The sequence below is a fragment of the Pyrgilauda ruficollis genome, unplaced genomic scaffold, assembly GCF_017590135.1.
Source record: "Pyrgilauda ruficollis isolate IOZ18807 unplaced genomic scaffold, ASM1759013v1 scaffold10, whole genome shotgun sequence".
NCBI lineage: Eukaryota > Metazoa > Chordata > Aves > Passeriformes > Passeridae > Pyrgilauda > Pyrgilauda ruficollis.
The window spans coordinates 115,391-141,278 of NW_024508101.1; the positions used below are offsets into that span (position 1 = coordinate 115,391).

General features: G+C 35.9%; 1 protein-coding gene across 8 annotated transcripts in view; it reads left to right on the plus strand.

Annotated features, from left to right (window-relative positions):
• NR2C2 (nuclear receptor subfamily 2 group C member 2) overlaps positions 1–25,650 on the plus strand; it is a 38,433-nt gene extending 12,783 nt beyond the window's left edge. For 6 of the 8 annotated variants that reach the window (XM_041462623.1, XM_041462596.1, XM_041462614.1 and 3 more), the window contains 11 exons: positions 1,007–1,109; positions 2,138–2,317; positions 4,053–4,200; positions 6,258–6,351; positions 6,763–6,896; positions 9,513–9,690; positions 9,962–10,083; positions 10,602–10,741; positions 13,659–13,796; positions 15,314–15,419; positions 17,538–25,650. In XM_041462623.1, the coding sequence (XP_041318557.1) occupies positions 1,007–1,109; positions 2,138–2,317; positions 4,053–4,200; positions 6,258–6,351; positions 6,763–6,896; positions 9,513–9,690; positions 9,962–10,083; positions 10,602–10,741; positions 13,659–13,796; positions 15,314–15,419; positions 17,538–17,712 (1,518 nt within the window). In that variant the 3' untranslated portion in view covers positions 17,713–25,650. The remainder of the gene's footprint in view (positions 1–1,006; positions 1,110–2,137; positions 2,318–4,052; positions 4,201–6,257; positions 6,352–6,762; positions 6,897–9,512; positions 9,691–9,961; positions 10,084–10,601; positions 10,742–13,658; positions 13,797–15,313; positions 15,420–17,537) is intronic. The other 2 variants (XM_041462642.1, XM_041462649.1) reach the window with 2 other exon arrangements.
• Positions 25,651–25,888: the final 238 nt, after the last annotated feature.

Sequence of the window (25,888 nt, forward strand, 5' to 3'; positions counted from 1 at the left end):
TCATGTATTCCATTGCACTCATCGTCCCTCGTTGTGTGTTCTCATTCAGGTTACAAAGACATAAGGAAATCCTTAAGACAGTGCTTGTGAGAAGTGCCAGGATTTCTCAGTGTAAGATTCACTGATACAGAGATACAACTCACCTGAGCAAATTTATATGAGTTCGTACTTTACATTCAGTATTGCAGACACTTTGCATTAGTACTTTACATTCAGACATTGCAATAAAGCTCTGTTATGTTTTTTGTGGGTCTTGAGCATAATCTACATGAACAGAAGCTTTGCAAAGCTTCTCATGAAATTTCAGGTTTCTTCCTAGCAGTCTTAAAAAAAAGAATAAAACAAATGAGAAAGTGCCTGGTCTCTCTTATTACTGTTACAATGGAGAATATTTTGCAGGAAGAGGAGTAACTTTTACATAAATATTTTTTAAATGTTATTCAAAGTATTCTAAAATTCATTTTTCCATGCTAAATAGAATATCTGACATTACAGAGGGATTGGGTTTTTAAATTTTTCTTGGTTAAATGAAACTTCAGAGCAGAAGTTTTGGAATCCAAGGCCTTTGGAAGCTAAAGTGTTTTGTATGGTAGATCTGAGCTCCAGGCTATCCCCTCTGAACCACACATCCCTCATAGCTAGAGAAGAGATAGATGGGAACAGCATCTGAAAGCCAACTGTCTTTGGCTAAAATATAGCAGCTGCTTGAGAGTATTTGCAAGAAGGGAAAAATACTCTTGATTGCACAAGTGAGGAAACATTTGTAATAAACAAAGCTAGCAGTTTTATTTGCAATTTGTTTTGATATGACTGTTTCAAAAGTCTCTCTATTATCAGTAAGAACTCTCATAAAATTGCATTTTATACTACTTAATTTCATTTCACATGCCATACTTATTCATAAATTGTCCCCTCATAGCTGATACACCAATCTTGTTCTATAGGCAAGACTCCTTGCCTTTATATCTGGCTAATTACATCTTTTTGTTCCTGAATTTTGCTTTAGATAGTGACAGACTCTGCTTCAGTGGAACGCCTGCTAGGAAAAACTGATGTTCAGCGGCCCCAGGTAGTAGAATATTGTGTAGTCTGTGGTGATAAAGCATCAGGTAAGGAACCTACAAAGTGGTATTGAAGAAACTTGCTTGAAAGGATGACTGGGATGAAGATATGATTTTTCATGTGCTTTAACTGATTTTAGTTATAATCATGGAATAGCAATTGAGTTTTTAAATGGAAAAATGTACTCTGTATCTATACACAAAAAATAGCTAAACTCTGCTTGGAAGAATATTAGGTTTTCTCCTTGAACTAAAGCATATGATAAATTGGCTTAAAGACAAAATAATGATTAAATTGCTCCTCATAATTGAGAATGACTGCTTGAAGCACGTAGTCAAGTTCCCCACAGTGACGTGCAACCATGAAATAAACATGTCACCTAAAATTGTCTACCCCAAGAAAATGCTTCTTAGTGCTCTCTAACAATCTTAATCCTGGTAGATTTTGTTCTTCTACTATCACAAAACAAGGCAAGCAGAGATTACGTGAATCCTCAGTGCTTCAGATCCATGCAGTAACAAGGAATCTTAAGATAAAATTTTTATATTAGTCAAGGGGGTGTTCTGTGCTTTCATCCCAGAGAGGACACCCTTCTGTCTCTTTTTCTCACTTTCTTTAACTTCTTTAAGTGTTTATGAAATTAAGACAATACCAGAATTAATATGGACAGGAAACTTAAATTAAGATTGCATTTTAAATTTTGGTGTAAAATTACTTGTTTTCTGAAATTACTAGAGCTCTTAGCTGATAGATTCTCTAAATGTATCCTATAGTCTGTAACCGCAGATAGAATTGTATCTGTACTTACTCAGAGTGGGAACTACACATTCATCAACTGCACATCCAGAAATAGCCTGAGCCTTCCTCTCTTCTCTCCACTCTCTCATCAAAACCCCTGACAATAGGTAAATCAAAAATATCTTGTGAGACCGTAGTAATGCTTTCATGGTCCAAAATGCTGGCACAAATTCAAAAGAAATTTAAAGGGTGACTTACAGTGTTTTACTTGGTTAAAATGTATATTTCTATGCTAAAATATAAGTAATTCCCACCTGATAATATATATGTTTCCTAGGTCGTCATTATGGTGCTGTCAGTTGTGAGGGATGCAAAGGTTTCTTTAAAAGGAGTGTAAGGAAGAATTTGACCTACAGTTGTCGTAGCAACCAGGACTGTATCATCAATAAACACCATCGGAATCGATGCCAGTTTTGTAGGCTTAAGAAATGTCTAGAGATGGGCATGAAAATGGAATGTGAGTGTTAAGTACTCATTGTGATATTGTGCCTACCAAATAACAATTATGTGGACTACCACTTGTTAGTGCGTTCTCTCTGTTTTGGTACATGTTGCTTGAAGGAAATAGAACGTTTTGGCAGCATCTAGCACACCTTTCTTTCATCACCATTTTATATCTGAGGTGCAGTAGTGGTTTGTTTTGAACTATGTCTCCAAGTGCTGTTGTCTTTGAGGAGCCCAGTTACAGCCTCACTTACAATGCATGTTCCAAACACAGTGTATGTTTATAACAGAAAATTTTTTTACATGGATTGACATGAATCTGAGTCTAATACTCTGTTTTGAGAATCTGCTTTCCTTCCAGTTTATTTTTGCGACTTTTTCAGCCAGTGATAGAAAATAGTCTTTTTTTCCCCCTCTTTTTAAATTTTTATGTTAACTTGAAAATTTGTGAGCAGTGTTTTATGAGGCATTGTATAAACTGTCATATGTTTTAAAATATGCTTTCATGTTTGTATGTAGTACCTCATACATTTCCAGTGCTAGCAGCCAAACACTTGTTTCAATATATTTTTGTTTTCAGTTTATATCACGTGTTCTTCAATTTAGCACTATGTGAAACAATTACAAGGTTGTTTTGTGATCTGATCTGAGCAGGGTAAGTTCCAGCCACTGAGTTCAAGGGAGGCAGAACTTTAAGCTGTAAATAGGAACATAATTGTTATATTTGCACTCTGAAACCCCTGACCTGTTGTGATGATTCTGTTGCTTTGCACGCAATGTGCTGAATATGAGACATTTGTACAAGAAAAACTGCTGCAGTTCCAGAAAGTAAACCTTTCTTATTCCAATATGATTAGGGTGTATGTTTATTGACTTCACTGGCTTTGGGTCAGGCTTCTGATTAATTTATATGTGTTCACTAAGCCAATAAATTTGATATGCCAACTTTGAAGCCCCTAAATTTTGCTAATAATAACAACAATAGCAAAAATAAAATCAGGAACTAACTCTTGCTGGTTACGAGGATAACGTTCTGTAATATGTTTAATAATAGTATTTTAATAATATAAAGATGCACTTTTGATTTTCTTTAAAAGTCTAAAAGTAACTGCTTCTTGCTTTTTTGATTAAAAAATTTGCTGCACTTGTTCGCACTTCAGTGACTGAACTTAGTTTGCTTAAATTCTCAGGTATAAATGTAGATTATAAATGGGTTAGTTTTGGAACACTCTTCCCTAACTGGGAGGAATTAATGGCTGTGAGTGAAGTGTATGTCATGCAGAGTATCCTCTCAAGGAATTAACCTGCATCTCTTAGGTAACTTGCCTCTCTTGACTTTTTCAGGGTTCCTTTCAGGGTTCGCATTGTTTTTTGTTATCCAGAATAGGAATGTGCCTAGCATTTAGATATAGCTGTGCCCATAAAAAAATATATAAACAAATTGAAAACACAGTCTGTAGAATCTTTCATCTTATCAAATGCAGAAAAAAGAGCAATATTTTATTCCAGATCAGCAAAACTTGAAGCAAAAGATCAATCTGTGACTTTCTTAGTTAAAAGTATATATAAAAATACACATACTCACAGATATAGTAACACTGCAGCCTGTGTTTCTTCACTCTTGGTATTGAATTTCCAGTTTTGAACTGAGCTGGTACACTATCATAAGTGCAGGAATTTTATTTACTTTTTGTATTTTTTGTTTGAATTATTTCCTTTCAAATCTGTATGTTTCTATCTTTATGTAGCGGTTCAAAGTGAAAGAAAGCCTTTTGATGTGCAACGTGAAAAACCAACCAACTGTGCAGCCTCTACTGAAAAAATCTATATAAGAAAAGATCTTCGAAGCCCTCTAATAGCAACTCCAACATTTGTGGCAGATAAAGATGGGACACGGTGAGTACCTCAGTTCCATGCATCTTCTTTCACGTTATTTGTGCATATTACTTTGCAGTCACATCTATATTCTTTCTCCCCTGTGCTCTCAGAGGGAACAGAAAAGAACTCTAACGCACACATCATCTGTTTCCATTACTAAGGCCAATGTAGGTTCTGCTTCTCATGAAAGTATTATGTCTGCATACAGGTATGTGGTATTCACATGCCCTCTGAACAGAAAGAAGTTGTGAGACAAGCAGAGAAGAAGGAAAACATAATTCTTATCTCTCTTGCTGTGCCTGTGTTGTACTAAGGTGGAATGCAAAATGGAGATTGTTTATCCAGAGTGAGGATGTTTTGTTCCCTTGGCCTATCAGGGCCAAGAAGTATGTGTGTGTTGGACTGTCACCAGACAGTCACGAGAGGGTTGAGGGATGAGTGCAGTTCTGTGCAATTGTGAGCAAGGGTGAGTGCAAGGCAGATTCAGTTTAGATGCAATATATATCGTATAGCATAATAAAGTAATTATTTAGCCTTCTGATGAGGGAGTCAGATGCATCATTTTCTCTCCCCTTCGTCGGGGGTTGCCTGTGCTCTGATACAGGTATGTGGTTTTCAGTTCAGAGCTGGCTCTTGTCCAGGTCAGAGCAATGCAGAGCAAGTGAATGATACTCAAGCAGAAAGCATGTAGGCTAATGCTGTGATATATTTGAGTTAGCACTTCTCTGAAATCACATCTGCAAATGGCACAATCAGGCTTCCTTCTGCTAAAGGCAATAGTTAGGGAGACTCAGTGGCTGCTGATTCACATCCCAAGAGACTGGTTTCAACAACAGTAAAACAGTAGTTTCCTTTTACTATATGGAAGATACTCCAAGGTGGTTCCTGTACCCTGCCGCCACGGCAGTTCCTGCATTCTCAGATGTCTCCTTAGGCAATGGTTGTGAAAATGAACATCATTACAAACAAAGGCAAGATTTCTTTTTTTTCTGAATAGACTAAAAAAAGTCTAGGTTAAATATGACATTTTAAAAACTGTAGTTTATGAATGGTTGACAACTACGTAAAAATTTTATTTTATTCTTCAGTTTTCATATGGGAGGAAGTGTGTGTGTTTAATTTTTCATATACATATTCCTTATTGAACAAATGACACTGCAGTTAGGAAGTTTGGGCTGCAGGTTTCTTGGAGAACTGTTTTTCAGTGTTCTTGCTTGAAAGAAGTACTCACAGAAACATTTGCTTCTTAAAAATTTCCTTGAGCTGCAGATCCATTACAGACCTATAAACACTACTATACTCAGTAAGAACCACTCTGTTATTTATGTAGGATTCAGATTTGCCTAATACATGATAATTTGCTGCCTGTGCTTGTTCACAATGATAGCTGTTAGTGTCAGACCCCTTGTACTGTAATGTCCTGCAGCCTTGCACCTGTGTTGTGTGCATTGGTATCGTGTTACGGACACTTGGAGCATCACCTAAGTAGCAAGTAAACTTCTTGCTGACTGCAAAGACTTTCCACTGTCTCCCTGAATTAGATACAGGAGAGGGGAAGGATGTTTGGTCAAAAAGCAGCAAAAGTAAAGGCAGCAGAAATTTTATGCAGGCTTTGATTACATGACTGTTTATGACTATATTTTGGAATGCAAAAAATATTTTTATGACTTTTAGTCAGTGCTGGCCAGTGTCTTGCTTGGAATACAGAGCTATGCCTTCCTCCAAAGTCTAATATAAAAACTAGAGCTACTAGGTGACTTCTGAGAACGTGAGACGACAACAGCTTTCCTTAAAGCAGACTAAACGAGAATAAAAAGCAAATGAGAAGATACACATTTGGGATGTTGTCATTGTTTTGCACTGGAAATTATAAGATCTTTCAGTCTTTCTGTCTTTCAAGCTACTTTTTGGGAACTGTTTCAGAAAGATTTAAGTCCTGTTAAATTAACTGTAAGCTTCACTAAATTGTTTATTTAAAAACTGGTAATTCCTTTTATGCTCTTATAAGTTGTTACACATTCTTCTGATTAATGGAAAATACTACTGATCATCAGATGCCTTATGCTTTTGAACAGGTCAGCCGGTCTTCTTGATCCGGGAATGCTCGTGAATATTCAGCAGCCTTTGATCAGGGACGATGGTACAGTCCTCCTAACTGCTGATTCCAAGGTATTACTGCTCACTTCAGTTCTGAGATATCTACAAATTTGTTCAGATTACTTTATCTATTGCACATAGTCTCAAATAGTTGTTGCTCGTCAGAAGATAAGTTTGTGATAAGTGTGAAGAACCACATGAATGGATGTAATAAATTGATCAATAGGATTGTGGTTTCTTTTGGCAAGTATATTTCTGCAAAAGGTCAGCCACAGGTAGTTCTCAATAGGATGTCTCATCTGGGACTAGGATTGATAATTAGAATAGGATTTAAAGATAATTGACAGCCATTGTTCTTTCTGGCATTCAGGAAGAAGGAAAAGTTGCATAGGGGAAAAGAACAAAAAGATTGAAAATGGGGGGGAAATTATATGTGACATAGTAACTATAATTTGATTTACTAATACAGTGTTTCCTTTTTAGGCTGAAACAAGCCAGGGTGCCTTAGGAACACTGGCAAATGTTGTAACATCTCTCGCTAATCTCAGTGAGTCACTAAATAATGGAGATACTTCTGAAATTCAACAAGAAGAGCAATCTGCAAGTGAGATTACACGGTATGCATTTATATTTACACCTTATTTAGTAATTTGTGTTCTATGTGGTGTATCCTTGCACTCATTCACTAAAGGAATTTGGCATTATTACACCAGACACAGTATAGATTGCCAGATTGCCCCTACTTTGAAACAAAATACCAGTTCTTTAGAAATCAGTTTTGGCTCTTGCCCTCTTGTGAAGAACTGTGTCCTGTGTTACAAATGTAGTGTTTTAAAGCTAGACCAGATTTGGTTCTCAAAAACATAATAAATGACTAGCTTTTGACCTTGAAAGACTCTGAGAATAGCAACATTTCAGTGCCATTTTATTTCACAGGTGTGTTTTATGTAAGCTTCTCCTGTGCAATGCTTGTGCCCTAAGCCCTGCTCTTAAGGAGTCTGCATTACTGCAGATATATTTTTGAGATTTTGCTGCCATAATGGCATCTACATCTCACGGTAATGTAAATTTAGAAAGAGATTGAAATTTTTCTTTTCTTAATGAAAAATATATGAAAAAGGAGCATGGAATATTAAAATTTCCAGCACAACTTAAGATTTGCAAGGCTGGGATTTTTTTTTTATTGGATGCTTTTGGTTGTGTTTTTTGTGGGAGGGAGGCAGGTTGGTTGAATTTAGCAGTATAGGTTAATAAGACAAAATACTCAGAACTGTCCACTGTTTCTCAAAAAGATGATTTTTAGGAGGAGCTTAACTGTCGTGGTTTAAGAATGGTATTCTCCAATTTAATGTTCACTCTTAAACTATGCTGCCACTTACTCCCCCCTTCCTCTCCAGTCAGAGGCACAAAAGGCAGAGGTCATAGGTTGAAATAGGAGCAATTTACTGGAAACAGCAATGAGACTAGCAAACAAACAGTAACAGCAAAATGAAACCATAACAGCAACAACATTAATAACAAAAGGTGTAAGAAAAATGATTTACACAGAAAAGCCCCTGACAATAAAGAAATACCAGACAGTCTGCCCACTACACCGACTGGAAAACACCTCTCTGGGGGGAGAGAGAGAGAGCGTGAGAGCGAGAAGGACATTAATTAATGTCCATCTGGGCTGGCTGCATTTAAAGGAAGTATAATGGGTAGTTCCACACGTGAGAAAAACAAGATACTGTACCCAGAGAACAGTATCTTGTTTTCCATTAATTAAGGCTGTTAAGTCTTTGAATTCTTCAAGTGGAGTGAATTAATATTTTAAAATACTTAACACTGCAATGTCAGCTTATGTCAGCCTCTTATTCCTTCTTTAAAGCAGAAAAAAAATTCTAAAAATATCTCTCCCCAAAAAAATCTTGACAAAAAAATGGCAAAGAAGCACTATACCGTAATACTGTCCACTGGTATAAAACTGGAATACAAAATTCTTCTTTACATTTAAGTTCTGTTAATCCAGGGAGAATTGACAGTGATCTGTTTAGGTAATGATCCAGTAACAGCTTGAATATAAAGAAGACCAGGGACCAGTCTCTCTTGTGTTACTGTCATAAGACTTTTAAGGCTCTATGTATATGTGGGAGATCAGGAGTGCCTGCCCATATTTCATCTTAACGGAAAGGAAATTCAGGCATATTATCTAGAAGAAAACCACACTGTTCTCCACTGTTCCAAAAAGCTGGAGATCAAGGATGGGGACAAGGACAGGGACTTTGTTCTTCAGAATACATCTGGTCTGTAACCCTCACCAAATCTGTAAGAAGGAGGATAGTGAATGCTAAGTGCAAGAGGACTGTTGAGATTTATGCCCAGCAGACAGCTAAGCCTCACACAGCTGCTCCCTCAGTCCAGTGGGACTGGTGATAGAATCAGAAGGGCAGAAGTGAGAAAACTCGTGGCTTGAGATAAAGACAGTTTTATAGGTGAAGCAAAAGCCACACACACAAGCAAAGTAAAGGAATTCATTCACTGCCTTCCATGGGCAGGCAGGTGTTCAGCCACCTCCAGGACAGCAGGGCTCCACCATGTGTAACAGTTACTTCCAAAGACAAATGCTATCACTCCAAAGATCCCCCCACTTCCTCTTTCTCCCCCGTTTATATGTGTGACATCACAAAGTATGGAATAATCCTTGTATCGGCTGGGGTCAGCTGTCCTGCATGTGTCACCTCCAAACTTCTTATGCATGCCCAGCTTCCTCACTGAAGGGAGGACAAGAAGCAGAAAAGGCCTTTACATTGTGCAAGCACTGCTGTGCATAACAAAAACATCTCTACATTATCAACATTGTTTTCAGTACAAATCCAAAATGTAGCCCCATACTAGCTTCTTTAAATGAAGAAAATTAACTCTATCCCAGCTGCAACCAGCACAGCATAAGGCCCCTTTACTAGTTCAAATACTAGGATAAAACTATCAGCAGGATTTACAGTATGAACTCCTTCCCTTACAGGGAGATCTTTTACCAGTAATAGGTGGGCACATATATTTGTTTTACTAATGTCCAAAGAGTACGGAGGGACCAAATTGTCATGAAAAGCCTGACCTTGTGTCATCCTAAAGAGTTCTTGTGTATGTTGCCTCTAAGTGGAAATATTTCACAGCATTTAATTTGAGCACTATGAAATTTTTAACATCTAAGGAAGCACTCTTTCATTGTTTACTAATTTTTTATTTTTTAGGGCATTTGATACTTTGGCTAAGGCACTTAATACTGCAGATGGTACAACAGCTCATAACTTGGCAGATGGGATGGATCCTACAGGAGGAGGGAATATTCATGTAATCAGTAGAGATCAGTCAACACCAATTATTGAAGTGGAAGGACCCCTACTTACAGATACACATGTCACATTTAAGGTATGTGCTTATTTAAATGTCTTATTAAAAAAACTAATGCTTAAGATGTATGAGCTCCTACATAATTTCTTGTCTTGTATTCCCAATTTGCATTCCTTGCCAGTAGTAATGAGTTGTTTAGTACAATTTTCCTTTGACAAGTTCTTGTCGCACTGTTGATTGTGATGGACTATGAGAGTAGTTTGAATGCTTTTGCTAGTTATTTCACCGATGATAAAAACTGATTTGTGTCTGAACTATATGTATTGTACTGTACTTTTATATTTTGCAGCTCACAATGCCCAGTCCGATGCCAGAGTACCTTAATGTACACTACATCTGTGAGTCAGCATCACGACTCCTTTTCCTCTCTATGCACTGGGCTAGGTCCATACCTGCATTTCAAGCTCTTGGGTAAATGGACATACTCCATTTGAATGGTTTGCTTTTGAATGAATTTAAGCACTGATCTGAACATTTCCCAGCTATTTTGAACTTTTCAGTTACAATATTGTTTAATTTTTAATTAATATTTTAAAATGTGTGAAGACTATGCAGTATTCCCTGTTTTGAAGAATAAAATAGAAGAGGCAGAGGGGAGGGTAACTGCAATATCCGATGTTACTGTGGTTACAGAAACTAAAGCCAAATCAAAAGCAAGCATTAATTTGTAGAAATTAAATGCTTGCTTTTGATACCTTGCTAAAGAATTGATAAGCACCATTTCACAGATAACCCGAAATGGTTTCCCATAGTCCATAATTTCTGTTTCTTGAAATACTTGTAATATGCTAATATATGCCTGTTACCAAAAAGTTTTGCAATAGATTAATCCTTATTATGAATTGTTATACATAACATAATTATACATAGGGCAATACCAAGCTGATATGCAAACTACCTAGCATTGTTTGATTTTCTGCTGTTTATAGGCAGGACTGTAATACGAGCCTTGTGCGTGCCTGCTGGAACGAGCTGTTTACCTTAGGGCTGGCACAGTGTGCACAGGTGATGAATCTGTCGACTATCCTGGGAGCGATTGTCAACCACCTCCAGAACAGCATACAAGAAGGTATGTAACCAGTACTGCTAACAATACAGGGATGTTTGGATAACATTGCTCACAAGGTGTTTCCCCATCAGTAGCAGAATTGTTTACCAGGAGCCAGGAGAAGGTGAAGCTTTCTCTTGCATAATTATTTTTCCCCTGGAGATGTACAGTTTTGTTGCACTCGCCTCACAGAGATGTCTGTGGGACAGAAGCGTTCATAGAGGCAAGGGGGTCTTCTGTGCATGACTGATATTACCGAGAAAGACAGTACATCCTAAAATACTCCTTGGATGTGCTCAGAGAGTTTTCCTCCCATCCAGATGTATGTTTTTTCCTCTTAGAAAAATGAGATCCTCTTTGAAACCACACCAGACTTTTTCCTTCTAGAACTTTCCTTCTCCTCTTTGTGGTGTAGAAACACAGCATTTGCCAATTATCACAACAAGCATATTCTTGTATGTACAATGGTTTTGGATACTACTGTAATGCAATAATGATTAATGTATTTTGAAGTGCTCTTGAAGCATTAAGCAACCTAATTTCTTGACATTCTTAACAAGATGTATGTGATTTTATTTTTTAATTCAATGTTGGTCTGTTGATAATGATGATTATATCTAGAATGGATGAAAATATGTTATATTTGCTTTTTTTTTATTCTTTAAAGACCCTTCCAATCAGAAGGATTGATTAGCATAAAAATAATATTCATTTTTAAAAGGAGGAAGAAAACAATACTAGCAGTTTTAAACTCTGCAAACACAGCATAAAAAATGAAAACTACTTTAAATTTACATGTCCATTAAAAGCAGTTATAGAATACTATTTGGTACCAATGTTTTATGGTACCTTTTTTTAATAACTTTTTTATAGTATCATTATTGTGCACACAGCAGAAATCAGAAAATAGGTTTTTACTGAGGAGAGTAAAACAGATGTATTTTTCTACAGCTGAAGGTTATTAAATATTTTTCCAGCTATCTTCTTTGTATATTTTATAGTTCTACAATCAAGTTTTAATCGACTTAATTAGCTTCATCATGATAAAGTAAATTAGACTGAAATTTGATTCTTTAATGGACAGTATGCTTTAATTGCTTTCATAATGAATATGGAGTTTTTTCTTGTTTTGGTTAGTTTTTTTTTGGGTTTTTTTTGGTTTTTTTTTTTTTTTTTTTTTTTTTTTGTTGGTTGGTTTTTTTTTTTTTTTTTTGCTTTGGGCTGTTTTCTCATTTTCTCAAGAGAGTATGGACAGTCCCAAAATACAACAGAGTGCTGCTCCTTTCCTGCACAGAGAGGCAAAAGTTGAAAAGATCAATAGGAAAACCTGCATATTGGATGTTCTATGCAAAGTTAGGCTTTATATCTATTTCAGAATACAAAGAGCTGTCTATTCCACCTTCGTTCCAAGCAGCAGAGAGGAGTAAGTGGCAGGGCTATTGCAGCTGGTTCCACTTCTATTATGCATCAATATTGTAAAAAAATTTTTTTTTCTATAACCTGTACTTGCACTCATACTGTGTTAGATGAGACCAGCCAGTAAAAGAGGACCATTAGTGTTATTTATCTATTCTGCAAAGTTATCATGTTATATTGTGTATTATACCTTCAAAATTCAAAACAAAGTGAAGAAATTTCAGAACTTCATTTATTTATTAATGATGAAGTTACTTAGAGACTCTGGAATTCTAGTTTGCTTTTCCTGAGTTTTTCTGGACCATATTTTCCCACTTAATACAGGAATAAAAACATTACATTATGTCTATCTTCATCCATCTTCAGTAACTAAAAATTTGTATCACAATTAATGATTTAAGAAATGTAGATTATGCTTTCATTCTTATTTCAAGACTGTGCAAAAAATGGCTCTTACATTAATTCAATCTTCTTATTTCAGTTTCAGAAAATACATCAAATAGTAATAAACTATGTCAAAGATTTCGTTTAAGCCACATGGGGTCTAAGCAATCCTATGCACTATTAGCTGTATAGAGAAAAATAAAATATTCAAATTAAAATTATATTAAATACTAGCATTGGAGATTATGACTGGAATAAAATTCTAATGTGTTTTTAAAGGAAAGGTTTTATCCCTTGTAAACTGATTTACTTCTGAAGTTTGATAATAGTAATTATATATTCAAAAGTTTGTCTTCAGGTATTATCTAATGTTTTTATTCCTTGACTAGTTTGTAGATATGCAGTCCAATATAAGGATTTCTATTTACCAAAACAGAAATATCTCCCTTCCTAGTTTAGCAGCTAATACCACTCACTTGTAACAGATCTATAAATAAAATACATTTTTAAATTGAAATTTTAAGATAGATTGCGAACCCAATATAAGGAATGCGATCTTTCAAATGATAGAAGAATCTGTGGATGTGTATTTCAGTGAATTTACCCTATCAGACAGGAAAAAGACTATTTACCATAGCTAATGAAAAGTTCACTCCTAAAACAGACAGAGGAGAAAGTAGCACTGTCATTATTGTTCTTGCATTCACTTTTGGAAAGGCTTATTCAATAATGTTTGAATTTAAAATTAGGGTTGCGTGTTAGCACTTCCTTTGTGCTTCTGTTCATTCCCAGAATCACTCTAGCCATTTGTAGAATAATGCACTGTAATTTCAGAATCTCTGCTCAGAACAGTATATCACTGGAAAAAGTTTGGTGTGGCAGATTATGCTATCCTGGCAACAGGATAACATTCTGCTCTTAGAATGTTCTTAACATTCCGTTTGCTAGCTCTGGATCTCACTGAACTTTATAAATTCACTTTGCTTTCATGACAATTCAGACCATCCTTACATGTTAAGTGGTTCTAAGACAGCAAAAGACTTGCAAATATCACTTGACTTGGTTTATAAAACTTTATTTGTTAATATATTAGAAATGCTTGAGCTCAGATGAAATAGTAAGCAATATCTTTTTGTAGATAAACTTTCTGGCGACAGAATAAAGCAAGTCATGGAACACATCTGGAAACTTCAGGAGTTCTGTAACAGCATGGCCAAGCTTGATATTGATGGATATGAATATGCATACCTTAAAGCTATAGTCCTTTTTAGCCCTGGTAAGGAATTTAGTAACCATATCTTTTTAAATAATAAGCCTTAATATGTCAATTCTTTAGCATTTTTTAAATGAGACTAATATCTTGAGATGAGACTCATCTGTTCAGTTGCAGATAAAATTATTGTTTCATAATGATTATCACAATATGTGTTTTAAAATAACTTCAGAGCAACATATCCATGTTATCTACAGTTCCAATCTATCAGGTGTTTCCTGTACATCCATCCTAGAAGATTAGATTCTCAAGTTACCTTCAGCTGAGAATCTATGAATAATAAGGTATCTGGAATGCGTACTAGCAATATTAGTGAGGTAAATGGTGAGGAGGATTAGAAGAAATGCATTCTCTGAGTGACAAAAAGAAATCTGTTTCAATTTTAGTATTTTTAATACACTTTTAAGAGGAATAGCTGAAATATGAGCAGAAATACCTATTTTATATGAAACTTCCTCAAAATCTCAAAAACTGAGTGTAAACAGGCTGTCTTCCATTTGTTTTGAAAAAATGACAGCAGATAGCTAAAGTAGAGTCAAGTGTTTCTGAAATATGGAAATTTACTCAAAGAAGACACTTGAAATTTTCTGGAATGATTAGGTAAGGACATTAAAGAAACTGGAAGTGGTAGTATTTTTGGCAAAGATGGCAGAATTTTCTAGGACACACAAAGGTTAATCTACAACTGCTGACAGGCTGAGTAAAAGGGAAAGTTTTGCTCTGGAATGCATATTATTTATTTTATTTCAAAGGTATTTACCACTTTGTATTTAATAGAATACAAAGTAAAAGGATATACTGTTATTGGTGTGTTTGCTTGGGGTTTTTTTGCATTGATAACTATTTTTCTCTTTGTAATAAAACTTAATTAGAAGATTCTGGTGTCCTGAAATGTTCTTTTGAATTTTTCTGGGGAGATTGTCCCATTAGAGTTAAGTTTATTAGGGGTTTTATTTGAGTTGGAAAAGCAAGACACTACCCAAACTCAAGGTAGCTCTTTCCTATTTCAAGGGACAAGCAGTTTGGACACAAGAGTGAAGATATTTGGGCATACAAAGAGAGGTGATATTTTGTGGGTTTGCTTTTTTTTGCTCTGATCATGTGGCTGTCTGAGGAGCTGAGGCAGCTGGAATTAAAACATGAGACAGACTTGAAAGATTAAGACATTGATCTATCCTTAGATACTGCTTAGCCAGCCTAGTTAGAACAAATCACAGAGGCGAACATGTTTACATTTAAACAGGCAAAGTTAAAAACAAATTCTGTGTCATTGCCTGGTACACACATACAGGCTTAATCTTAGTCCACTTTCTTATGGACACACACAGCTCTAGAGAGAAAAGTGAACAAGCTAATTCTGAAGCCAGGAAGTAAATGCTTACCTTTATACAGCTAGCATGTTAAACATCACAATAACAGAGAAATGTTTCATTGAAATTAAATATGAGAGTCTTATAGATACATTTATTTCACAATGTATAGGGAAACAATCGACATACAGAAATGTTTTGTTTCTTTAGATCACCCTGGTCTGACCAGTTCAACCCAAATAGAAAAATTCCAGGAGAAGGCACAGATGGAATTGCAGGACTATGTACAAAAAACCTATCCAGAAGATACTTATAGGTATTTATTGTCTGAAGTACCCAAAGTAATGTTGTGGGCTGTAGCTAACAGAAGTACAAAATAATGTAATTGATGTTTTTGACATCTGGGGTTTGGGGTTTTTTCTGACTGTGGATGAGAAAGAACTAAAACCTAATTCATAAAAGCAAGCAGGTTTGTTTAAAAATATGTAGAAACAAGAATAGCTGTCTAGCTTCCTCCATGTAAATTAAATTTATTAGTACTTTCTTGGTTTTTGAGGGGGTTTTTTGAGACTCTCATAGTCATGTATAGAAAAGTAAACAGACTTATTTATTTTTTTAGAGGTTCGGGGGACAACTGCTTCAACTGACTAATTCACACTGCTTCTTTTTTCAAGTTATTATTTTAAAGTCTCTCTGACAACTGAAAGATGATTATCATCCTTGAAATGTTTTTCAAGTTGCATATGCAGAAAAATGTTAGAACTGTCAGTTATAGCCCTTGGAAAAACAATGATTACATATAACACGGAACAATAACCACTGCTCAAACTTCTGTTAGTAAGAAATTCCCACATCCTACTTATTTTCTCCTCTGGGTTTGTTTGGTTTGGTTTTTTTAATTTCTAAGGACTTCTCTGAAATTATCTAGCTTGCCTTTTTTTCTCTTCTCAACTATTCTGTTTGTTATGTGCTAGAAACAATTACCATATTTTCTAACAATGTCCATTAAAATGTAAAATTCCTCAACACAAATGATTCTCTGCACTATCAGGGAACTTCTTACCTCTGTCTGCAAGATATACTAGAACATGTTCTTTTTTACTGTGAAAGGCATCCTTATGTAAAGAAGAAATCCCAAACACTTAAGCACTATCTGAGGGTGGAATAACTAAAAAGGAGAAAAAAAACTGTCTGAAAAAGAGAGTTTCTCCCATCTCTGTTTTCTACACTGATCTTACAGAATTAATGCTGTGGTGTGATGAAATAGGATTCTCTGCCTCAGAAATATCCTCAAATCCCACATTCTTCCATGTACAATTGAGGCCTTCTGGTTTGATTAGTGAGAGCTGAATATCTACCATAAAACTAAATATAAAATTTGTTCCATACACTTACTTATCATAATAGTGTCTCAGAGTAGAAAATCAGAGCTGCATTCCCCAAGCAGTGTCTTGTATTTTAAGTAACAGTGTCTCCATCTCCATGCTCACCCATAGACAAGTTTACAGAACAAATCTGATTATTTCTGAGCAACTGAGATGAGGGACAAGTGTTACAATTTTCATAAAAACAACAGCATAGTTTTAATCTTTTTGCCCTGAAGTTTACAAGGTAGGGTATATTAGCAGAATGGACCATAGATATTTTCCCCATAAATATTCAAGCATTCTCCAGAGCAGCTGTGGTCAGTGCTACCTGAGGTGTTTCCTATTACAAGGTTGTGGTTCAGAAAATTTATTTGGTTTAGCATTTGTGATGCACATTTGCCACATGAATGGCAGCAAAATGCTTTCATCACTGTCCTAAATTTCATATTAATGGAAAGTCTAGCATTTCAATACAGTCACTTCATTGTACTGGATATCTGTTAACATCCTAGTAAATAAAACACCAGGGCAATTTGGGAATATTTATGCTTAACAGTACCTTTCCCCAAGTTCCTTCTCTCATTAGAAGCAGATTCTCTTTTTTCTGTTTCTACACATCCAGCCCCCTTCCTGCTATCTCATTTGGCATGAAGTTGCTAGGCAACTGAGGACTATGCTGTTTATGGCTGAAATTTTAATTAAGCATTGTACTCTTAAAAAGTTCACACTAATCAACATGAATATTATTAGTCCCAGCATTGTTTATCCAGAGCTGGGAATTTCAAAAGCAGGCCAAGAAAACTGTGTGCTTGTACATACATGTTCTGTCTACAAAGGGCATTAACGTGTCCCTTTCATTGGAAAACTACAAAGCTACTTGGCTTTCATTTTGCTTGCAGGATAGAACAGCAACCATTCTTTTTGTCATGTAGCCAAATTAGCTTTAATTGCCTCTTTATGCCTATTCATGAATTATGGTAATAATAAAGGCAGATCCAGCTCTTTAGCCATAGACTATCTTAAACTGGTCTTACATGTATTTATAATCCACTGAACTTCTTTTTCAGGCTAGCCCGGATCCTAGTTCGCCTGCCAGCACTTAGGCTGATGAGCTCTAGCATCACCGAGGAACTGTTTTTCACAGGTCTCATTGGAAATGTTCCCATTGACAGCATAATCCCCTACATTCTCAAAATGGAAACAGCAGAATATAATGGTCAAATAACTGGCATGTCTGCATAGAGGGAACAACGTCATTTGAGGGATTGAATTAATTTTCACAAAAACCATATAATTACGAAGTTAAAAGAGTAGTGTTTTGGTATGTGCAGACATTTCCAACTTGTTATCAGTTTCCTGACAGATTTCTCCTTGTTGTTTTCTGATGTTGACAAAATTTAAAGCAGCTATTAAAACACCTACTATAGGACCTTTCCTGCCACAAGGAATATTTTTGATGCCTTTCATTTAAAAGGCCATAGATTACTGAACATACTTTTCACATGCTTTGTATTTAGAAACTATCAGTGGTAAAAAGAGTTTTATAATATCAGAGTAGTAATAAAATTACTTTAAAAGTAAAAAGAACAGTATGTATATATTTAAAAATATCCTTGGAATGAATGTCTAGCAAATGCCAGGGTATAATACTAGCACTTTGTAATCACTTCTTGTCAGAGCAACAGCATCATCAACATCCTGCTTATGAGTATGGAAAATGAAAAAAATGCATATGTCCTTAGTCAAAATGCTAGTGATTTTTGTAAAAATGTAGAATGATAAAGAAGACAATCATTTAATCTACAAAAAGTCACTTGCTGTTATGTTATGCATGAAATATTAATGTGGATCCTTAAATCAGATATCCACATTATATGAAACTATATCTGTTAAATTAGTGCAGTTGTAATACATGGTACAGTGCAGTCATAGTGACTATTATGTGCTACAGGAATTCCCCACGCTAGAGAAAACAAAGTGTTTGTCACAATAATGATTAAATATGCAGGTTCCTTAAAGTGTTTATTCAGACAAACACAATCATGCCAAATGTTCTTCTAATAAGCAGCCTTTCGACTTTGGGGAAAAGCAGTCATTAACTGGAAGAGCAGTAATTTTCAAATAGAGCTGTGTGATGCTCTTTGAGTGTGCTCTTTGTATGCTCCAAATTTACTCCTCCTCTCTGTACTTTGAACACCCTCATAATGTAGCCACAGGGTACAATTTAAGACCTGAAATGTGTAGAACCTCTGGTCGTCAGCATGAGTTTATTACAAAGCTCTCTCACTTTATTTCTCGCTCCCTCCCTCATGGAGCCCTCCCAGTTTTGCAGTGTTCTCAACTTTCCTGTCACTCAGTATGAAACTAAAATATAGTTAGGATTTACTCTCACTCATGTACAATTGCAGTTGATGATTGATGCACCATGGAGGTATAAAATGAACTATTTTTGAATTGTCTCGAGTGATGAGCCATCAACATGTTTGCTAGTAGTAGTAGTCATTAGTACATTAGATGCATTAATTATTTTAATTATTTGTGTGTTAGAGGCATTCGTACATTAGTAGATTTATGTGACAAAACTTATCTAATGGTAAGTTCAGCACTTTGGTTTTTTTTCTGTTACTGATATTTATTTAGAAACATCAACTATGTTGGTGTTCGTGACTTTTCAGAGTCTGAATTGTAGCCAGAAGACCTTAAGCAGCTTTAGATGAGGCTTCTAAAGTAACAAAAAGAGCTTGCATACTTCATGCTTGTTAGGAGGCTGACATTTGTAGCACTTACTGTGACACAAAAGACTATTTAATTTTAGCTTCTAGATGCATTAAAGTCTTCTACAGTTACTATTTTTAGCATATTCAGTATCTTTTTTTCTCAGAAGGGTATTGCAAAGTCCAGTATCCATGCAGAGATTGTAATACTGCACTTGTATCTCTCTCAGCTTTTGCTATAGCAAATGAAATTGTCATATTTTTCTTGCTATGGAAAGTCTGCTGTCTACATGTGAAGTCAGCTGGACTTCAGGTTTAGTACCAACCACCTGACTGTAGTATAACTGCTGCAGGATTGTGTCTGCACTTCTGCTGCACAGCCCTTACGTTTAGGGTATACAACTTAAAAATTAATGGTAATTAATCAGAAACAGTAGCTACCTTGGAAAGAGTAGTGGCTGCTTTTGTTAAAATTTAAAATTTTACTGGGTTACGTCATTGTTCTGCAAGAAGAATGCATTGAACTATTTGATTATTTTTATTGCCAAAAGGATTGCAAAACTTAATTTGCTTTCAGAATTTAATAAAAATCATTTAGGCAGATAAGAAAGCATTTTAATGGTAAATGAAATAGTCCTTAGCACAAAAACTAGCCATTGGAATATTTGGTTTTAAATCTCAGTTTGTTTCTTGACAAACATAATTTCGACTTCCAATTTTTCAAGTAAAAGTGCCCCATTTTCTGTGTGAAAATTTGTCATTTTTATTACTTGTGATCATAACAATTCAGGAAAGAGGCATTATAGTTTTTTGTGAACATAGCAATCACATGAAATTAAATGTAGAATGTGTGCCTTGCATTACACACGTAAATCGAAACAATAAATATCATGCAGCTCTGTTTACAAGTAAACCACACTCCCCACAAATGCAAGGCCACATAATGATATCCTTGCTCTGCAAATAGTTACTAAATAGCTTATTAGGGATAAAATATTAATTTTTGTAAACTGAGTAATAACCATGCCATCCATAGTTGTGCATGCATTTAGCAGATGAAATGAACCAGTTCCACCCTTAAGATTTGGGTATTATCACCTAAAAGCTATAAAGTCCCTCTCTGCGTAGCACCATTAGCATGATTTGCTGACTTGCAGAGGTCAGAACCAAGCTACTTAGTTCTGATGCCATTAACAAGAAATAATCTTTCCAACTATACATTATTTTGATTCCAAGACTAACATTTTGGATTGTAGAAATTTGAACATATGTGGGTGCCTGGGCTGTTTCCTACCTGGGAAAAGGACTCTGTGCTTCCCCTCTTTGAACTTCACATGGTTCCCACTGGCCCATTTCTCCCCTGTACCGATCCCTTTCAGTGGCAGTAGGAGCCTGTGATGCACAAGCTTTGCACCGTCTCTGCAGAAAATACTGCAACACTGACATAGTTCTTGGAATTTCTGAGGTTTGTTCCATCCCTCCTTGCAGTGACTGGAAGATGGTAACAGGCTAATCTTAGCTTTACTGTTAAATTAGTTTTTTTTTATCCTTTAAAAGTGCAAACTTTTCCTTATGAATATGGGAGAGGAGAGTTTTTTAATACTGTAACAATTATGGAAGAACTACTTCTTGAGTATTAAATACAGAAATAACTTGTTTTCATAAAGGTGAAATTTAAATGCCAAATTTGTTTTTTCACCATAACTTGGAGTCAAATTATCACAGTCACAAAGTGATTCCAGGAAGAAGCTCTACTTTGTGCCAATATTTATTCTCTTCAGAACTTCTGTGGTTCTCTTTCTGCTGCTCTTGAAAATATTTTAACTTGACAGACATACAGTAATAAATTATCTGATTTGATTTATCTGAACCTGAGCAAATGTGTATACTAGTCACAATTCCATCAGACAAATGTTAGAATTCTGTGCTGACTGAGACTGGGGCATGATAATGAGGCAGTGTAGGGAATAATAATGAGGCAGTAATGCCCACTGTGCTTCATTTATTTTCCAACTCTTTTGCAAAGGAACTGGATTTGAATCTTGTAGATAAAAAGCACTTGGGACTAGCTTTGTCCCATATGATTTAATTGCATTTGTGACAAATGTAGGTATACTCTTTTTTTCCTTTTATTTACTTACATGGGACTGTAGAGTCAGAACTAATATCATGTGCAAAAGTAATCTTTCTCAGCCTATTTACATTGCTTATGAATTGGCTGCAATGCTTTGGTGTCTGTGAAGTTACTCTGGCATGAAACTGGTAGAAGAAGAAAAAACTATCTCCAGGGAGAGATCCTTCTAAGAAGTCATACAAGGCTTTCTTTTAGCTGCCTTAAAATGTTAGATCATTAAGAAGGCTTAGTTTTCAGAGCACACTGTGGCAAGAAACTATGGTTGCTCTCCACTGCTTAGTTGGCGTCATTGGCCAAGTCTCCTTTCACCATCTTCTGAAGCCCATGGCCCCCCAGACAGCCACGACGCCTCTGGTGAGGAGCTCTGGTTCCAGATCTGTGTGCAGAATCCAGCAGCTCTGCATCACCACTACAGTTCCCTTTGGCAAAGGGCACATTCTGAGGCTGCCATAGAGAAGCCAAGTCAGGGCTGAAGCTGACTGAAGTAGGTGAAATCAGTTTCCTGACTCTTTTTTCTCCTTTGGCAGAGACTGTAAAACACTTGCGTGGTTTTTTTATTGTTCTGTATAGTACACAGGACTCATTCCTGAATTAATTATTTCATTCAGGATACTGCAGGTGTCAGTAGATTTTTCTGCCCATTAAAGTTCAGACAGTAGTTAGGATTCTTTCCTGATTACCTGCTGTTTAATTAGTAAAAGACAATTTTGAAAAAATAGAACCAAATAGCATGACTAGCAAAGGGTTTCAAGAATATAGATTAACCAGAAAGACAGAACTGGAAATGAATGGGCTGAGGGTACTGCTCAATCAGTGATAAAGCAGCTTCCTGCACTAACGGCACCAGTCAGGGCCCTGTTTGAATCAGGAGAAGTGAGCAGTAGAACTGGCAGGTCAGTCAGACACACAGGTGTACCAGCACATACCTACTGGATGATACTATCCTGGAAAGAACAAAAATGTTCATTTTCTATTTGAGATCCCTCTCTTCCTCCCCAGTTACTCTTAATAGTGCAAAACCAGGGCATGTTGGGGTTTTTTTTCACCTACTCTTGTCCATAAAAGGAAAAGCATAAATGCCAGAAAACACAGGCAGATTCCCACCTGTTCCCACGGTTTGCCACACTGGCCACCCAGCAACAGAAGAGCTTTTGCAGTAGTTGGCTTTGGTGATAAGCATGGGCCAGCTGACAACAGCACACAACAGTGTGCAGTCCTAACACCTCCAAACATCCAGGAGGGATCAGCCAAATGAGGGGATGGTCACCCTAGAGAGGAAAGTGAGGGGTAGAGGAAGGACAAATTGCTAGCATTTACTGGATCTTGAATGACAGGAACTTAGTTTAGAAACAGCCTTACATGAAAAATTACCAAGAGGGGATGGCAAAGGAGAGAAAATGAAAGCATTTACTTTTTGCACCTTTTAATTCTAAAGTTGCTGAGTCATTTTAACAGTAAATACTCCTGAATTAAGTTCAGGCTTACTGTTTGATGCCATTAGCCCTTCTTGTTAGATAATGCTACAACCCTACTTCAGCTGCAATCAGTGTTATCAACATATGGGAAATTATGTGTGAAAAAAAAATTAGAGGGTCTGGGGTGACAAGTTAAAGTAAAATTCTTTGTAAAGTTTAGATGTTTTTTATTGTGAAGTCAAGCTAAGTTCATCACAGGTAATACTGTTGTAATGTTCCATTAATGCCCAAAATCTGTTCAATCCTGAGTTACGTGAATGCTTTGAAAATGGCTTATTATTGTTAAATTCCTGCCTTTCTTTTTAAGGGGTTTGATAGAGTTATACACGTCTGTTTTGTGCCTCCCACCATTGTGCATTTCTGCATGTTCAGTTCTAGAACTCACTCGAGCAGCTGATGCATATGTACATAGCTGTATGTATGTGTGTATGAATGTATATGTTTATACCTCTCTGTCTAAATATATTCTGTACAGTGTATAGGAAATGTGTAGTGTATGTATATATGTACAGATATGGAGCCATTATTCATCTATTCTATGTGCTAAAGTTTTTTATTCATTTGCTAATCAAGAGCTTCCTAATTTGGTGAATCCTCACAAATTTCAGAGCTTTGCACCTTTTTTCTAAACCAGTCTGAATCCACTATTTGCTGTTCAGAACTGACAAATATATTCTATGAATTTTCTGGCTTTGATATTATTCTCTTTACTTTTTCTCATTTGACCTATAGAGGTCTGCTAGTCAATAGTCAATTGAGCATATAATGCCTTTTAAAAATAATGAATAAATAACTATAGGCATAGAAAATGCTTCCCTGCTCATTATATACTCATTCTTTTCCAGCCCTCCTGAGATACTTTTGTAAAGTTGTATTTTTTGTGAAGCTTGGTAAGAGGCTGATTTTTTGGTTTTAAGTCTTCATCTATGGCTAACTGAAAGTAAACCAAGTTGCCATTTATCACTGAACTGCAGCACACAGAACAGGAGGTAACAGATGCTGTTTAATAAATCAATAGCCATATTGTCGTAGCAATCTCATGAAATCAACCTGTGAGTTAGAGACTGTGTGCTCCGGTCAGTGAAACAGCAACTCTGGTATAATGGTAATTAAATAGTAGGGACATTGCAGGTAGTTTATTTCTTAGCAAGCATCAAGACATCTTCAGGATTTTCACAATGCATTTCAATTGTATATTCACTTTCCAAAGTTTTTATTTTCCAGCCTAAACTGAACACAGCTAGTTTCTTAATTTAGTTGTCAGGCTAATGTCCGTTTCCACAATCTGTCCTCTCCTGGGTCTGCAATCTGTGCAGCTCCTGCACTGCCTGTGACAGTCCCACTGTCCACGTGGGACCTGCGCACACAGTTGGGAAATGAGATGTGGAGAAAGACAATTTCTTATTCATAATGAGGACTCAAGCTTTTACATTATCAAAGCTTGTTCTTCTTCCTTTTAGATGAAGTTAAAAAGGAAGACTTCCATAAAGTAAATCTGTTTGTTAACTGTGGGTTTTTAAAAAACCATTTCGCAGACCATGCAGGGCAGTAGTTCAGCAAGTCTTGTTTCTGTCATTAAAAAGGTGAAATAGAATTTTCTGGGCATTTATTTCCACCTTTTGTGCTCACTGTGACAAAGACTTGTGTATGCTTAATCCGATAATAAGACGCTAATCAAAATAGCATGAACTTTGTGCATGCTTAAAGTGAACCACAAGTCTGAGGAAAGTTTGCTATGGAAAATGCTGAGAATGCTGTCTTTCTTAGTGTATTGGTTAGTGAGCATTTGTAAGCTTTTATTTCAAATATAGGAATAAACCTGTAGCATTTCAAAACCTTATTTCTGTGATTTTCAGCAGGAGAAATATGTAAATTAATGTCAGGAATTTCTGTGACAGATGTTCCTTCAATGGTGTCTGGACAGTTGGTGGTGTTGGAACGCTTGCTTTCCTCTTTAAAGGTGAATAGAAACCTGAAAGTCTGTTAAAGTCACTGTACTGCAGGAATAGTTTTAAAGTTTAGGATGCCAATTGGGGCACTAATGCAAGATTGAATCAGTTTAAAAACTCAACTGTGAATTCAGGAAAAAAAAATGCAAAGTTCAGTGAACCAAATTCCACATTTGAATTGTTTGTATTCTGAAGGACAAAATGTGCTCAAATTTAGTGGCAATAAGGGCTCTGCAATAATACAACACAGGTCCATTTTACGGTATTTTCATGACTGTGGGTTAAAGTAGGACTGAATAAACTTAAAACAAAAAGCACAGTCTTTAAGAAGAAAACATTTTACTTACAGCCGGTATATGTTAAATTTTCTGTATATGGAATCAAGATCGAATGTTGGAATATTTTTTGTAATTAATCTGTACTCTGAAATACACTAGAAGGCAGTGTTCATAATTTCCTAACTGAAAAGTGCACAGTTGTATCTGTATTGGCATACTAGGGAGTGCTGAGCTCCTAAAAATCAGCAAATTTTTAAAAAAGGAAGCATCTACTTTCAGTTCCTTGGGATATTTTCTGGAAGTCTCTATTCCTTATAATTTAGAAAACTATTGTTTATTTTAAAAACTGCAAAAGTTTCTAATTTCTCACAGCTTCTTTTGTGAAATCAGTATTGTTGTGTGTGGTAGCATTTAAAAACAATAGCATGTTCTTTTTTTAAACTAAATTTTATATCCAAACAATGTTTTCAGTCACAAAGAGGAATTTGCATTGTCGTGTTTGTATATAGAGTATTGCAGTGCATGATTTAGCTTATGCATTTTATTAAATGCTGTTGTGACATTATATTGTTGCAGTTAATACTAGTAGCTAAATGAGGTTTCTACCATTAAAGTGAATTACAAATGTAATTGCATTCTTGAGTTTTATTTTGAAGTTCATTTAAGTTCCTCTTGAACAGGAGCTAAGCCAAAGACATAATTTACTATCTTTTAGGGAGAAACATCATTTTGCCTTCACCACAGTGATTATCTTAGGAGAGATTTAACCGGGTCTGGTATGGAAAAGAAATTCCATTACCTTCCTGACTCCAAGGAGCTTCTCTAGGAGGAGACAGGGCTTTTCCTACGTTTTTAATTCATCGTGAAC